Genomic DNA, 15,361 nt, shown 5'->3' with positions numbered 1-15,361 from the left:
GCATGCATGAAGCAATATCCTCATGTCTGCCTGCCTTGTGTTATATGTTGCCACTGTGTAGACTGGGAGAAGTAGCAGCCCAGCCATGAGCATGAACAAGGAGGGGTAGGGATTGTAGTGAAGGAGAGGTGGGGGGCAGAAACAGGTTCATGCTGGATGGTGATGGTGGGGAGAGGAAAAGAAATGGGGCCATACTGGATGGTTGGGGTGCGAGGGAGAGAAAAGACTAGGCTGGATGATGATGGAGGTGGAAAGAGATGGGGCAATGCCGGATGGTAATCTCACAATTAATGTCACTTAAAAGTTGTAATTGTTGCCCACCTCTTGTCAGAGAATGACACGAGGACAAATTTTTCCCCATCTCCGTGGGAACTCATTTTGGCGTCCCGTCCCCACAAGTTCTTTTCCTATCCCTGCAAACTTTGTCCTCATCTGTACAAGTCTCAAACACTTTACAATTATAAGTGTTTGAGGCTTGTGCAGTTAAGACAGAGCTTATAGGAATGAAACGGGGACAGGATGGGGGAAATTGAGTTCCTGTGGGGACGGGGAAAAATTTGTCCTCGTGCCATTCTCCGTTACCTGTCACTACCCTTCTACACGTCCATAAATCTTTTTTTTTTTTTTTTTTTTTTTAATGTACTGGTTTTTGCGACTGCCTCAATTTTCCTTTTTGGTGGGCCAGTTTATGTTTAGGATACAGATTAGAGAATGACACGGTGACAAAATTCATCACCGTTCCCGTCCCCGCGGATAACCGCGGGAAACCATCTTCACGTCATTCTTTAAGGAGAGAGGGCAGAATCAGAGTATGAATGGCCACAACCACTGACCCGCAAGCTTTGCTTTGAAGAATGCTGGTGTAGAAGGACCGAGGTGGAAACAGACACTAGAAAATGACATGGGATTATTTCCCGCGGTTATCCGCGGGGATGGGAACGGTGATGAATTTTGTCACCGTGTCATTCTCTAATACAGATACGAAAAGATGAATGCTGATATGTTGGGGCATAGCAATTTATTTAAATTGGTTTGGGGCCCGTTGACATCCTTTGTAATTTCATTATAGGTATCTTTTGTTTTTAATTTTTGTTTATTTCCATACACATTCAGGATGGGGGAGGGGGGATATCTTGTTGGTTTATTCTTTGATTAAATGTACAGTGGTACCTCGGTTTATGAGTGCACCGGTTTGTGAGTGTTTTGCAAGATGAGCAAAACATTCGCAAAATCGGCACCTCGGAAACCAAGCATGCCTCGATTTGTGAGTGGTGCCCCCCGTGATCTGGCACACTCCCCCCCCCCCGCAATCCGGCACCCCCCCCCCCCGCGATTCAGAGAGAGCGTGAACTCGCAGGCCTTGAGCATGCGCAGATGCTCAAAGCCCAGCAAGAAGAGGAGGCCGATCTTCGGGCACCGGCACCAATGCACAGGACAAAGCCCAGATGACAGTAAGAAGTGGGTTTGGGTGGGTTTAGGGGACTTCAGATGGCGGCGGGGGGGGGTGCCGAATCAAGGTGGGGGGTGCCAAATCGTGAGGAGGGTGCCGGATCACAGGGGGGGCCTTCGAGGGAGCAATGCTGGTTCTTGTGGGGAGAGGGATAGAGCAGCGCCGCTGGCCTCGGGGGGGGGGGGGGGGGGTGGGAAAGTATCAAAGCGAGTTTCCATTATTTCCTATGGGGAAACTCGCTTTGATATATGAGTATTTTGGTTTACGAGCATGCTTCTGGAACGAATTATGCTCGTAAACCAAGGTACCACTGTATTGGATGGGAGGGGAGGGATATTTTTCTTCTGCATTGTTATTGATTGAATTTAAGCGCTTATTTTGTTTTTTAATGTATGTATAATTCCTGGCACTTTGTATTAGTTTTGAAAAATTAATAAAGATTTAAAAAATAAAAGTACTGGTTTGAGTTTTATTTTTTTTTTTTTTGAAATGTTATATACATGTTTAAAAATCACATTGACGGTGTATACTAGTTTATTTACAATTTTCCTATACAGGTATACTTATCTATTTTTCTGTTTGTTTGCAGAGAGGGGTGGATATTGCATACATTGAGTCATGTCTAGAGAAGGAAGGAAGGCAGTGTCAGCAAGAGGTAATATAGATCTCTAACTAAGCTAGATCATTATTAGAAACAGTTCAAGGTAAGGCGAAAAAAGTGGCTGCACTCAATCAAGCTTTCTCTTTCAGGAGCTTCGCATGGACAACCTGCATCTGTGTGCTGACATTCTTCCAGCTCATAAAGCAACAGCTTGAACACTTCTCTAACTCAAGGGAACAAATTTCCCCAAACTGTTTTCACAGCCCATATCCTTTTTATGTCCTAGAGCCTGAGCTGTCTAAGTGTGCCAGTGCAGAGAGACCCTCGAGCAATGGTCATCGTCAGCCAGGGGTCGGAAGTCATCCGAATCAAGCTGGATAAATTCTGCGAGCTAGCAGACTTGCCCACCATGAGAAAACTGCAGGAGGAAACACAATACCCTAGGTAAACACTCTCAGAGAAGGTAGTGCGTTTAGAACAGCGGGCAGGAAAAATGTGTCTTGTAGGCGGAATGTATCATTTTCAGCATCATAATCTAACTAGAAAAGGTTTGAAGGAGATGACAAAGCTTTAGGGCCAATGAAGATCAAGTAGCTCCCTGACAAAGAGGGCATGGTGAGCCACATCCATTTAAAACAAACTGTTTGTCGGGTTACAGGACTTTTGCCATTACCAAAGATTAGCATTCGTTTGTTAGAAACTGACTCGATCCCTGTGAAATCCTTTCGCTATCTGGGAGCCCACTTTTACCCTGTACTTTCTTTTGATTTCCCCAATTTCACAAGTGATTAAAAAAGGCTATTACTGGCTTTGGCAAATCAGACCAATCAGTTCCGTTTTAGATTTTCGGGCATTACATATTTTTGTCCGTGCCTTTGTTCATCAGCAAACTTGCATCGCCTGCAGAAACTTCAAGTTTCCAAGTTTATTAAAGTTTGATATACCGCGGTGTACAAGGTTATAATATAAAAAGTTTAAAATTTTGGGTGATAAAAACAAAGACATAGAATGTGGCATGACATAGAGCAATGAATGGAAAAATGGGTGGCACCACCATTGTAAATAGAATAGAATACAGAAAAAAGGGGGGGAACATTAGGGAGGGATTGTTCTGCTCTTCCTTTCGGAGAATCATTAGAAGCAGGGAAGTCATAGGTTGTACGCATCCTTAAATAGGAAGGTTTTTAAGTTTCCTTTGAATTTTTCAAGATTTGTTTTTTCCCTCAGATAAAGTCTCTTTCCTTCATAATTCAGCTACTCGCTTTCTTTGCAAAGCCAAACTATATGATCATGTCACTCCTTTACTGATTCACCTACATTGGCTGCCTGTTCAGTTCAGATGCCAATTTAAAATTTTATGTCTAACATTTAAAGCACTTAATTTCTCTCAGCCGGTTTATCTAGCATCTGCTAAGATACCATATACGCCTTTGAGGTCACTTGACTCTAATAGACTTGTCCCCTCTCCCAAATTTGTCCATTATGAAACCACTTGAAAATCGGACTACTTTCTTATTTCTCCTTTCCTATTGAATAATTTGCCACCTTTTATTTGAGCAGAACAGTAAAGTTTAAATCTTTTTTGAAAACATATTTTTTTAAATGGCTTTTAATGGTTCCCTTTGGGGATGACTGAATAAAATAGCAAAATCCAAAGGCACAATAGAAATAACTTTATCCTGAAACCATCAAAACTATATTCACCTATTCCCAGGATCCTAAAACCCCAAATTTATAAGAAGCAAAGTTCAGCATATTCATAAAGCCACTCTAACAGGCAAAAACTTATAACATTCTTATATCAAAACTTCAGAGGTGTCACTCCAGGCTCAGCTGTCCTCTCATTACCGAGAGATTTACACACCACCAACCTCCTCATAAGTTTTGAAAAGACTCTTTTTTGTATATTTAGTTTAATGTATACACTGCCTACAAACTAAGCAGTTTCCAAAAAAATATACAAAGTGTTAAAAACATTCCACTTAAAACAGGAAACCTCAGCTGTCTTAACACCCTCACTTCTGTCCACTTACAGCATCCACTATAATAAAACCCTTAGCGCATATGCGCACTTCAAACTCCGTTTGTCCATGCTCCGTGCTGCCACATGCACAGTAAAAGGAGCATGGTTTCGTGCGGCGGTGGGAAGGAGCGTGTGGCAGTTTCCTCATCTCGACGAGTGTTGGAGCCTGCGGCGTTTTAAATATTGACTTCCCTCCGCGACACTGCAAAAACCAGGAGACTTCTCCATGTGCTACAGATTGCCTTCCTTCCGTGATGCTGGACAGGGGGATCAGAGAAGGGGTACTGCTGGACAGGGGGGAGGTGAAAGGAAGGGAGAAGGGGGGCTACTACTGGACAGGGGGCGCAGGGAAAGGGTACTGCAGGACAGGGGGGAGGTGAAAGGAAGGGAGAAGGGCTACTGCTGAACAGGGGGCGCAGGGAAAGGGTACTGCTGGACAGGGGGAGGTGAAAGGAAGGGAGAAGGGCTACTGCTGAACAAGGGGTGCAGGGAAGGGGTACTGCTGGACATGGGAGGTAAAAGGAAGGGAGAAGAGGTGCTGCTGGACAAGAGGGGGGGGTAAAAGGAAGGGAGAAGATGGAGGAGGGAAGGAGGACAAGAGGAGAAGCATACAGGAGGCCCTGGAAACATAGTTAAAAGCACAGAAAAATAAAGTCACCCGACAACAAAGGTAGGGAAAATGATTTTATCAATAATAAACACGCATGTGCACTTGAAACTTCGTGCCTCTGTTCGTCCGTGCCTTCGAAGAAAGACAGACAGACAGGGGGCCAGGAAGAGAGACAGACATAAAGAAAGAAAGTCAGAAAGGGGGGCAGGGAGAAAGAAAGAGAGACAGAAAGAAAAACACCTCAGTGCCCCATTGTGCTAAAAGTTTACACATCTATTCTAGCACCCGTTAATGTAACAGGCTTAAGCACTAGTATTTACATAAATGTGCTGACAGATAACTTTTTTCAATAACTTAACCCCCTCTTCTACGAAACCACGCTAGGAGTTTTTAGCGCAGAGAGCTGCAGTGAATGGCTTATGCTGCTCCCGACGATCATAGGAAATCTATGAGCATCAGGAGCAGCGCATTCAGCGTGCCGGCCTGCACTAAAAACTGCTATCATGGTTTTGTAAAAAAAAAGTGTGTGTGTGTGTGTGTGGGGGTGTTTATTAGAAATAACAAATGTTCGAGATTGCCCTTTAGCATTCTTTATAGGTAGAAGAACAAGGCAGCCTTGGTGTACCCCGCTTGGCCCTTTAATATCAAGCAGCTCAGATGCATGTGGCCACTATGTGGTTTCAAGCCCATCCTCATAAACTGTGGGTTGTGTTGGAGCAAGCCTAGGTTGTCTTTATGAGCCTGGCCTCTTTGTTGCGAGTGCCTCCTCAGTATAGGGAGCTTGCAATAACCACCTGCCCCACTACTTGTTATAAAAACATAAGAATTGCCTAGTCTTCAAATCTGTAGGTATAACTCCAGGATTGCCCAGTCTGTAGCGGAGATCAGACTATAAACCTGGAAAGGGAACAAAGACTCTGCAAGGGTTCCTCTTATTTCTTGGGAATTTGAGAATTCAATGCAGACCAATGTCTTGCTGTAGATGGACATCAGACTGACTGGATGCCTTACAGTTTGATGCTTCTGCATATATACCATGCCTCCAAGCATTGCTATGGACTCAAGAAGTAGCCAAGCCTCCCACTGCATGCGTTGACCCTTTCTAGATGGCAATTCAACATATTCTGGACTTTCCTGGCCAACTCTTCCAGGGCTGACAATGTCAACACCACTTGGCATGCAGGAGGATACGAGATCTCACCCTGGGTGTATTTGTCTTTGAACCTTAGGCCCTTGAAGACTGCTTCATGCCCCCAAATGTAGAGAATGATAAGTGCTCCTTCTTTGTTCAAAATCAGGATCACTGGATGCCAGTGCTGATGCAGTGGAATCCTTCAAATGCAAAAGTCACTACTACTTCAATGGTGGTCTGTCCTAAAGGTATCTATTAATGCTTGATGGGAAGGGACCAATATTTCCTAAGTGCAAATAGAAACAGAGAAATGAAGGCAGATAAAGACCATAAGGCCTAGCCAGTCTAACCATCTCTGTCATTTACCATCCCGTCTCTCCCTTATTTTATGTACTTGTCTCGTTTTCTTGCATTCAGCTGGTGGAGACAAAAACTAAGAGGCCGTTCTACAAATTCATCACACTGTAAATGAAAATGTATTGCCTTAGGTTACTCCTGATTCTGTCCCCTTTCTCCTTCAACTCATGCCCAACGCTTCCTTTCAACCGAAACACACTTCATATGTATTAATGCCATGGAAGTATTTACAATAGCCAAATAACAGCTCCTCAATATCTTGATGATGTTATAGCTTTAAATATAAATATAGAAGACAATACAGCAAATTTTAGGGATCTTCAGACTGCCAATCGAGTAATATAACACGATCAGGCTGCAATCCTCATTAGTCCCTTTTGGGTATTCTCCTAGTCTTATAGCCCGTTACATTAACGGGTGCTAGAATATATGGGTGTGTGTCTGTCTTTCTTTCTTTCTCTCTCTCTCCTTAGCCACTTTCTCTATTTATTTTTTTATGTCTTTCTTTTTCCTCGGCTGTCCACCATCACCCCTTGGCTGCTCCCCCTGTCCATTCTCCCTTCCTTTTACCTCCCCTGTGTCCACCACCCACCCCTTCACTGCTCCCCTTATCCAGCAGCAGCCCTTCTCCCTTTGTTTTACCTCCCCCCCCTGTCCAGCATCACCTCTTCCCTGCTTCCCCTGTCCAGCAGTAGGCCTCCCTTCCTCCTAACGGATGTAGCGGTATATAAGAAATAAATTACATTACATTTCTTCCCCCCCTGTCCATCAGCACCTCTTCCCCTGTCCAGCAGCACCCTATTTCCTGTTCCCCCTGTCCAGCAGTAGGCCTCCCTTCCTTTTTCTGCCCCCCCTGTCCATCAGCACCTCTTTCCTGCTCCCCCTGTCCAGCAGTAGGCCTCCCTTCCTTTTTCTGCCCCCCTGTCTATCAGCACCTCCCTTCCTTTTTCTACTCCCCCTCCATCCATCAGCACCTCTTCCCCTGTCCAGCAGCACCTCGTTCCATTTGTTACAGTAACGGGTGCTATAATAACCCCATCTATACCCTGACACCATCCATGCCCCACCTGTACCATGGCTGGATCGTGCCTCCCACTGATTCCAGTACCACCACCTCATCTTTCACCATTTCCATAGTCCTCTGTACCCTTTTGGCCCTCATACCATTTCCATCGCTCCCTTTCCCCCTTTCACACCATCTACCACCTCTATCTGACCCTGTGCCACCCCTTTTGCCATTTTTTTGTTTCAGGTCCACTCATCTGTCTCTCTCCTGCTCCTTCCATTACCTCCTTTCGAGTCTGCCCTCTGCCACAGACGCCTCAAGCCACAGCAGCCTGCAGGCGCCAACAGCTGCCACGCATGTGCGTGCCTGAAGCTGAGCCGCGAGTGTGGGGCCATTTCTGGCCAAAGTTTATTTTTAATTTTGAAGGTGCCACGGCGGCTCCCCTCACGATCGCCGCCTTTGTCGGAATCCTTCTCCGATGCAGGTGCGTCTCGTGAGAGGATCCACTGCAGCAGCGCGAGGTGGAGAGCAGGGAGGCTTGTCTGGCGCGCATGCGCACTCCTACCGGCCACAGCCCGACAGATCAGATCTCAGGGAACACGCGGTAAGAATGCGCATGCGCGCTTAGCATTTTATTATTATAGATTTTAAATTTACTATTTTATTTGATTTGTCTTTCACTCTTATTAAAATGATTTAAAATGGCCATTTTTCAGCTAATGTGGCAGCATTCACAGCACAGAGTATTAAGCATAAGTGTTAAGGTCAATGCAGTATGTTATTACACCTCATTTCCCTGATGAAGTATTGAAACAGGGCTCATGTCGGAAGAGGTGGCGCTGTAACTTAAGATTAATCTTCTTTTAATAAGAATGAAATAAAACAAATCAAATCAAATAGTAAATTTAAAATGATTAATAAGATTAGGACAATACCCAAAAGGGACTAATGAGGATTGCAGCCTGTTATTCAAGATCCCTAAAATCAGCTGTATTGTCTTCTATTGTTGTATGAAAGTATTTAGACATCTGTTATATTTCCCCGCTCATGCCTTTCTTCCAAAGTATACATATTGATATCTTTAGGTTTGTCCTCATATGTACACCCAGCATACAATGCTGCTCCAGGGCACATGGGAAGGTCATCGTTGCCAATGCACTTTGACTGGAAAGAGCTTTTTTTATTGCTCTGAAATTGCCATGAAGAACCTTAGATAGCTTTAGATGGGTGCTAGGGATATCATATGTATACTCAGGCATGTTAATGTATGGGTGTTTATGATTACTTTGCCACATCGCCCACATTTCTTTAAGCCACTGGGAAGCCTTCTGTTTCTGGACAGCAGTAGAAAATAGCCAAGGTGAAATCAAACATCTTGTTGGCAAAATTCCAACCAATGCACTGTTGTCAATGTAGAACATGGCTATGCCAAGTTTAAGAAAAGACCAAAACCTCTAACCAAAACTTGTCGAAGAGGAGAGGTATTGAAATGGGAGGTGATCCAACATGAAAAACTCTTACTGGTAATCGTGCCCGTGAGATACTGCAGAGATAACAAACAACAAAGTAAACTGTAGATTTAAGTCCAGGATTTCCCAGTCTCTTGTTTCAGAAAAACAAACAACAAAGCAGACTGGGAAGCTTGCATATGTATGGTGCACTATTGCAGAAAGCTGCTGAAGCTCTGTTTACATTCGAGGTCTGACAATTAAGTTGATGAACTTGCTGCCATGCGCTTACGTTGGCAGCACTGTACAAACAACTTAGTAAGGCTTCATATCCTTGGTATATCACCGTCTCACAGCTGTGTTCATGTCGATGTGTGGTGGCATCTTGCTGAGTGGAGTTCGTTATTTTTGTTACATGTCTTTGTGTGCCATCGCAAGAATGTCAGAGCTTGAATTAGCGCAACAAACATTAAATTTCTTTTTTTTTTCATTAAAATTTTTATTGAAACCAACACATAAGTACAAAAATATAAGTAGAGCATAAAACAGTCACATCATGGTTCTGTGATACAAGGCTCCAATACACATCAAAAGAAAGTACAGTGATCCCAACAACCCATCCCTCCACCCCTAGCATACGAGGGTCTGTGTAGTCCAGTAGCTCATGTGCTGTATCACGCACGGGTTCCATGCCAGTCGATGTACGGTTTTTCCTGTGTCAGGAACATTCCCAGTCTATGATGTTTCATAGCAGCCAATTTAGACTTATGAAAGACAATCAATTGTTTGCACTACTTGTGCATGACTTGGAGTCAGTACTTGGCTGCTGCCAACACCATTCGAGCTGCTATAACAAAAGTTGCTATAATTTTATAAAGTTTGGTGAGTACACCTTCAGGTTTCATGTTCAATAATGCACACCCCATATCTTTTACAATAAAGAAAAGATCTTTTACAGCAAAGAAAAGATCTATCCCAGAACTTGGGAAGGACCTTGGGACAGGTCCACCAGATATGTTCAAAGGACCCTTGTGCACCTCACTGTCTCCAGCAGATGTCAGGAATACTGGGATTGATCCTGTGTAACCTCATTGCAAACATTACATTTCTTGTTAGACTTGGCAAGAGTGGAAGTGAAATCAGGGACACGTTAGTCCAAGTTTATGGGGATAATGCCTTGACGAACACGGCTGTGTACAAATATATTAAATGCTTATCTGAGGGGAGAGAAAACGTCACTGATAAAGAGAGGTCAGGGCGGCCAGTAACGAGCAGAACAGACGAAAACATTGCAAAAATTGGTCAAACTGTGCGTCAAAATCATCAGCTGACTGTGAGAAGCATAGCAGATCGAATAAACATCGATAGAGAAACAGTTAAGAAAATCTTAACTGAACATCTTGGCATGAGAAAGGTATGCACAAAAATGGTCCTTCACTGCTCTCGCATCACAATACAACAGCACACATGGCATTGTCTATGAGGGAGTTTTTAGCCAGTAAACAACTAACTGCATTGGAACACCCTCCCTGCTCACCTGATCTGGCCCCCAATGACTTTTTTTCTTTACCCAAAGATAAAGGAAATATTAAAAGGAAGACATTTTGATGACATTCAGGACATCAAGGGTAATAACGATGACAACTCTCATGGCAAAGAGTTCCAAAATTGCTCTGAAGGGTAGACTAGGTGCTGGTGTCAGTGCATAGCTTCCCAAGGGGAGTACTTCAAGGGTAACCATAGTGATACTCAGTAATAAGGTATGTAGCACTTTTTCTAGGATGAGTTCATGAACTTAATTGTCAGAATTCATATGAATCTCCAGCCCAGGCTCCATCACATTATAGCACTTATATGTGAGAACATAGATATTTGTTCCTTGAGAAATTTGTGCTAAGCGTAAATGTGTTATTTCTTGTACACTGAAATATTGCAAGAATTGATAAACTGCATGAGCTGCAAAGTAAATCAAAACTGGTCAGTCTCTTACATTTTAACCTTTTTTTTTTTAATATAGTGATGATGAACTCTGCCATATATTTTTGGAACAGAATCGTTGGAAGATTTTCAAACATGATCTTGTCAGTGATCTGCAGCACATGTCAGACACCTTGCGGATCCCGAATCCCAAAGCCTTACTTCGACAGCAGTACAAAAACGAATGGGATTGTGGAAGCCAAGGGGTCTTACATTTGGGTCCAGTGGGCAAAGACAGCAGGAAGCTGGTAAGTGTCAGGGGCTCGCAAGGGAGAGGTGGCATTGATGAACATTTGAGAGCTAACCTTGAAGCTAAGTAATAAGATTAAATTAGAAGAAAAAGACATTAAGTAAGGAAATGAAGGAAACTAAAATGAAATACAATGAAAAAATAGTTATGGAATTATGAAATTAAGAATAAGTATGAAGCTAAATGAATTTTAGAGTTTTGAGTAAATAAACAATAAAGTGGACTGATGAAGACAAGAGATTGCTGGTAATTATTCATGGAACAGTTGATATCCGAAGGTCCATACGAATGAAAAAATAAATAATTAATATATATATATTATGAAGTATGTGTTAGTATTAGACCAATAATCTCTTTACAGTGTATATGGGGCTGCAATATATAAACAGGCACCATATAGCTTTACAGTATTAGAGATTTAAAAAGAGTACAGAGAATAGTTAGTGATTTAGAGAGAAGTGAATAGGGGCTCACAAGAAGCAGTGGAGGTCAGCAATGAGCATCAGACCCATGTTGTCAGGTTATCTAACGGGTCTGATGTTCACTGCTGGCCTCACACAAGTACACAAGTGCTGGTTACTGATACAGACTGCTGTAGTTAAAGGCTCCCAGTCAGCAGCATGTCCCGAGAACATCACTACACAAAGGGATATATGTTTAGCTGATAATTCATTTCTAAAACCTGGAATTCCCAAAACCCAATTTGGGCACTAAATATTTCCTATGAATTTTTTTTAATAAGGTTAAAGACAATTTGCAGAAGATATACACCCCAAGAACTCTTTGTCTTTCTTGTAATCACATTGGATGGTCCTTTGATGGACCAAAAAGGCAATATATAAAATCTAGACTGAATCTACAACTAAACTGATTTGATCTAATCTTGTCTTAACTGGAATAAAACAGAGCCACACTCTCCCGGCTTTGCCAGGAAGAACTTAATAGGCAAATTTCAGTGGTACTATATCATCAGAACAATGTATAAATATTTGTTCCCACTCACAATTCAAATTCTACTGTCTACTTTTCAAAGTAACCCATGGAGATGCACCAAGTTACCTTAACAACCGTCTATACCGCAACCTCACACACAGAACAAGGACAACTCAAAGCCTATTCATACACCCACCTCTCAATGGTACTCGACGCAAGAAACTTTACGACAACCTTCTAGCGACACAGGCTGCGAAAATTGACCCAACCGTCTCCAAACTGCTAACCAAAACAACAGACATCAAACTTTTCCGAAAAGAAATCAAAACTCTTCTATTCAAAAAACACCTTCCATCATTCTAACCTACAAGCACACACATATCCCTTCATAAACACCACCCCTATAGTATCTCCTAGCCAAATTCTTCAAACCTTCCCCAAAATCATACTCAGAAACCTAAAAATACAACCTCCACCCGGGATCAGAATATTGCTTCCCTTATCACTATGTAAACAACCTCCATCTGTAACCAGAATATTCCGTCCCTCAACGTTATGTAATAATCTTCCTAATTTGTATGTATTGCTATTGTTATGTAAAATTGTTATGTATATGTTATATATCTGATATGTAAACTCCCTGGAAATGTCCAGTTTTCACCCAATTTTTTAATCCGCTTAGAACCGCAAGGCACAGGCGGAATAGAAATCTCTAATGTAATGTAATGTAAGAAGGTAATATCACAGAAACGGTGCACAGTGATTGACCTCTCCTTCTGTTTCCTGGTCTTTGTACTGTTGTATTTTGATGCCTTGCTTTTCTCCCCCTTTAGTTCTGGGTAACACCCATAAACCCAAACCATTCTGCATCAGGCAGCAGAAAGCTGGAAAAGCTTCCCCCAGTGCAATGGCCCACCAGACTGATTCATGGAATAGATATCCCAAAAGTGTGTGGAAAGAGACTCGTGTGCTAATTCCTGGAAGGCCAGATTCAGACTGATCCTGCCATCAATGAAGCTAAAGCAAGTAGAGCTTAATGGCATCACCATTGCAGCTTTATGGTTAGGGATGTGCAGTCATTTGAAAAATTTCTTGTCATTTTATAAGCTGAATACTATTGCTAAACTGACTTCTTGGTGCCTGAATCGGTGGATTAAAAAGTTCCTGTGAAAAGGTGGGGGGAGTCATTTCCCCTATGATGCAGTGTGTACTAAAACAAGGGACTCTTGTTGGGATTTGGAGATTCTGTGACATCACCTGTTGGATTATTGTGTTTTTTGCTAACCTGACATGGGAATGCAATGATGATGTAACAGTCAAAAGTGAAAGTGATTTTGAGCATTGAGTCAGACTCTATTCTGATTCTGATCCTGAGTAGGGTGGATTATTGTAATTCACTATACTTAGGAGTTGTGAAAGGGAAGTTGAGGGCTTTGCAAATGCTTATCAACTCCGCTGCAAGATTAATCACAGGGGTTCCTAGGAGTCCTGGTTACCTATGCAACAAAGAGAGCAGTTTAAGATTGTTGCGATTATACATTAGACATTGTATCATGCTTCCCCAAAGATCTTACAAGAATTCTTTGAGATCTATAAACCGAGAAAAGAGCTTAGAGATGTAAATGGGATGAAATTAAGTTTGGAGGGTAGAATGTCGACTATGCATGCTAGGATCGGAGTATCAATGATATCTGTGGCTGGCGTAGAACTATGGAATGCCTTGCCTGGTGTCCTGCGGTTTTGTATGGGGAGGATAAATTTTAAGAAAATGCTGAAAACCCAATTATTTGCCAATGCTTTCTTATGCTAAGATATACTGTATTTCAGTTGATAATCGCCTTTTAGAATTTTTTTGACAGCAATGAATGATTTAAAGCTTGCTTGTATTTCTGAATTGATTGAATTTGTTTATAACAGGGACGATTAATGATGTTGTTTAGACATGTCTATGTTATATGTGATAATCGTAGGGAAACAAGATTTTATGTATGTGTTATGTAAACCACATAGTTGTATGCGATATATAAATTTTAAAATTAATAAATAAATAAGTTTCAGATTTTTTTCAATCGGGCACAGCGGTTTATATAATTTTTGGAATATTTTTCAATTGAAAACTATTGCTAACTGCCTTGTTTGTTGGTAAAATTGTTTAAATCACCATACTGGTGATTTTTCACACAACAGTTTTTCTCAAAGGAGTTTTTTCCACTGTGTTTTTTTTTCTCCACAGGTGCTTGGAACTCCAGGTTTAAAGGTATAAATGACTGAAGTCAGTCACCTGGTTTGGATTTCTTCAGAAGTTAATTTAGCAATAGTGTTATTTGGTGAGCTGAATATTCTGGGTGATTTACCCCTTTACTGTACAGTATATGCCATGTCATTTTGCGTCATTTTTTGCCCAAATTTCAGGGATTTTTCTGTTATAGTGTGCACTCTTTTTGAAAGAGCTTTTTTTTTTTTTTTTAAGAAATTACAATGCTGTCTGATAAAACCTAGATTTGTCAGACAAGTTGCTGAAGTTTGCTCTCCCTCATTATGTGGGAGTTAGTTTTGGCATTAAGCACAAAGGCCTCAATATTTGAAAAGAGTACACACTAACAGTATTGCTACAGAAAATATATACAGTGGTACCTTGGATTTACGAGCATAATCCATTCCAGGAGCATACTCGTAATCCAAAATGCTCGTTTATCAAAGCAAGTTTCCCCATAGGAAATAATGGAAACTCGCTTTGATGCGTTCCCACCCCCCTCACGAGAACCGGCATTGCTCCCCCCGAAGGCCCCCCCCCCCACGATCCCCCTCCCCCCGACGCAATTGGGCACCCCCCACCGCTTCTTACCCTCATCTGGGCACCGGCATGTCCTGTGCTTGGTGCCGGTGCCCGAAGATCGGCCTCCTCTTCTGCTGGGCCTTGAGCATCTGAGCATGCTCAAGGCCTGCGAGTTCACGTTCAGAACATGAACTCGCAGGCCTTGAGCATGCGCAGATGCTCAAGGCCCAGCAGAAGAGGAGGCCGATCTTCGGGCACCGGCACCAAGCACAGGACATGCCGGTGAGGGTAAGAAGCAGCGGGGGGTGCCAGATCGCGGGGGGGGTGGGGGTGGATGCCAGATTGTGGGGGGGGCACTCATAAATCGAGCCATGCTCGGTTTCCGAGGCACCGATTTTGCAAATGTTTTGCTCATCTTGCAAAACACTCGCAAACCGGTGCACTCGTAAACCGAGGTACCTCTGTATTTTAAACAAAATGACATGGGAAACTAAACAAATTTATAGGCTGCACATCCCTAATACATCTAATGTGCTAAAACAGTTTTGGATAGGCCTGTTATTTAATAAGCTTTGATAAATGCCAAACTTAGAAGCAACAACCAGGATAATTTACTGTGCCTCAGAAATGTTAATTCTTGGCCATATAGTTCAGCATCTTTTCACTTTACTTTCACATTAATAACTGAATTTATAAGAGCTAGAATAGATCAGTGATTTTCAAACTAGTCCTCAGGGACCACCTAGCCAGTTGGATTTTCAGGGTATCCACAATGACTATGCATGAGATATAATAAGC

At 42.4% G+C, this 15,361-nt stretch overlaps 1 protein-coding gene across 2 annotated transcripts in view; it reads left to right on the top strand.

Moving 5' to 3' along the window:
• Window positions 1-13,277, top strand: part of LOC117354412 (cyclic nucleotide-binding domain-containing protein 2-like) — a 93,208-nt gene extending 79,931 nt beyond the window's left edge. For both annotated transcript variants that reach the window (XM_033931901.1, XM_033931900.1), the window contains exons 11-14: window positions 2,040-2,105; window positions 2,338-2,495; window positions 10,645-10,852; window positions 12,621-13,277. In XM_033931901.1, the coding sequence (XP_033787792.1) occupies window positions 2,040-2,105; window positions 2,338-2,495; window positions 10,645-10,852; window positions 12,621-12,761 (573 nt within the window). In that variant the 3' untranslated portion in view covers window positions 12,762-13,277. The remainder of the gene's footprint in view (window positions 1-2,039; window positions 2,106-2,337; window positions 2,496-10,644; window positions 10,853-12,620) is intronic.
• The last annotated feature ends 2,084 nt before the right edge of the window (window positions 13,278-15,361 follow it).

Source organism: Geotrypetes seraphini, chromosome 2, assembly GCF_902459505.1.
Source record: "Geotrypetes seraphini chromosome 2, aGeoSer1.1, whole genome shotgun sequence".
Lineage (NCBI taxonomy): Eukaryota > Metazoa > Chordata > Amphibia > Gymnophiona > Dermophiidae > Geotrypetes > Geotrypetes seraphini.
Note: the sequence above shows the minus strand (reverse complement) of the source record. Positions and strands in the feature narration are given on the sequence as shown.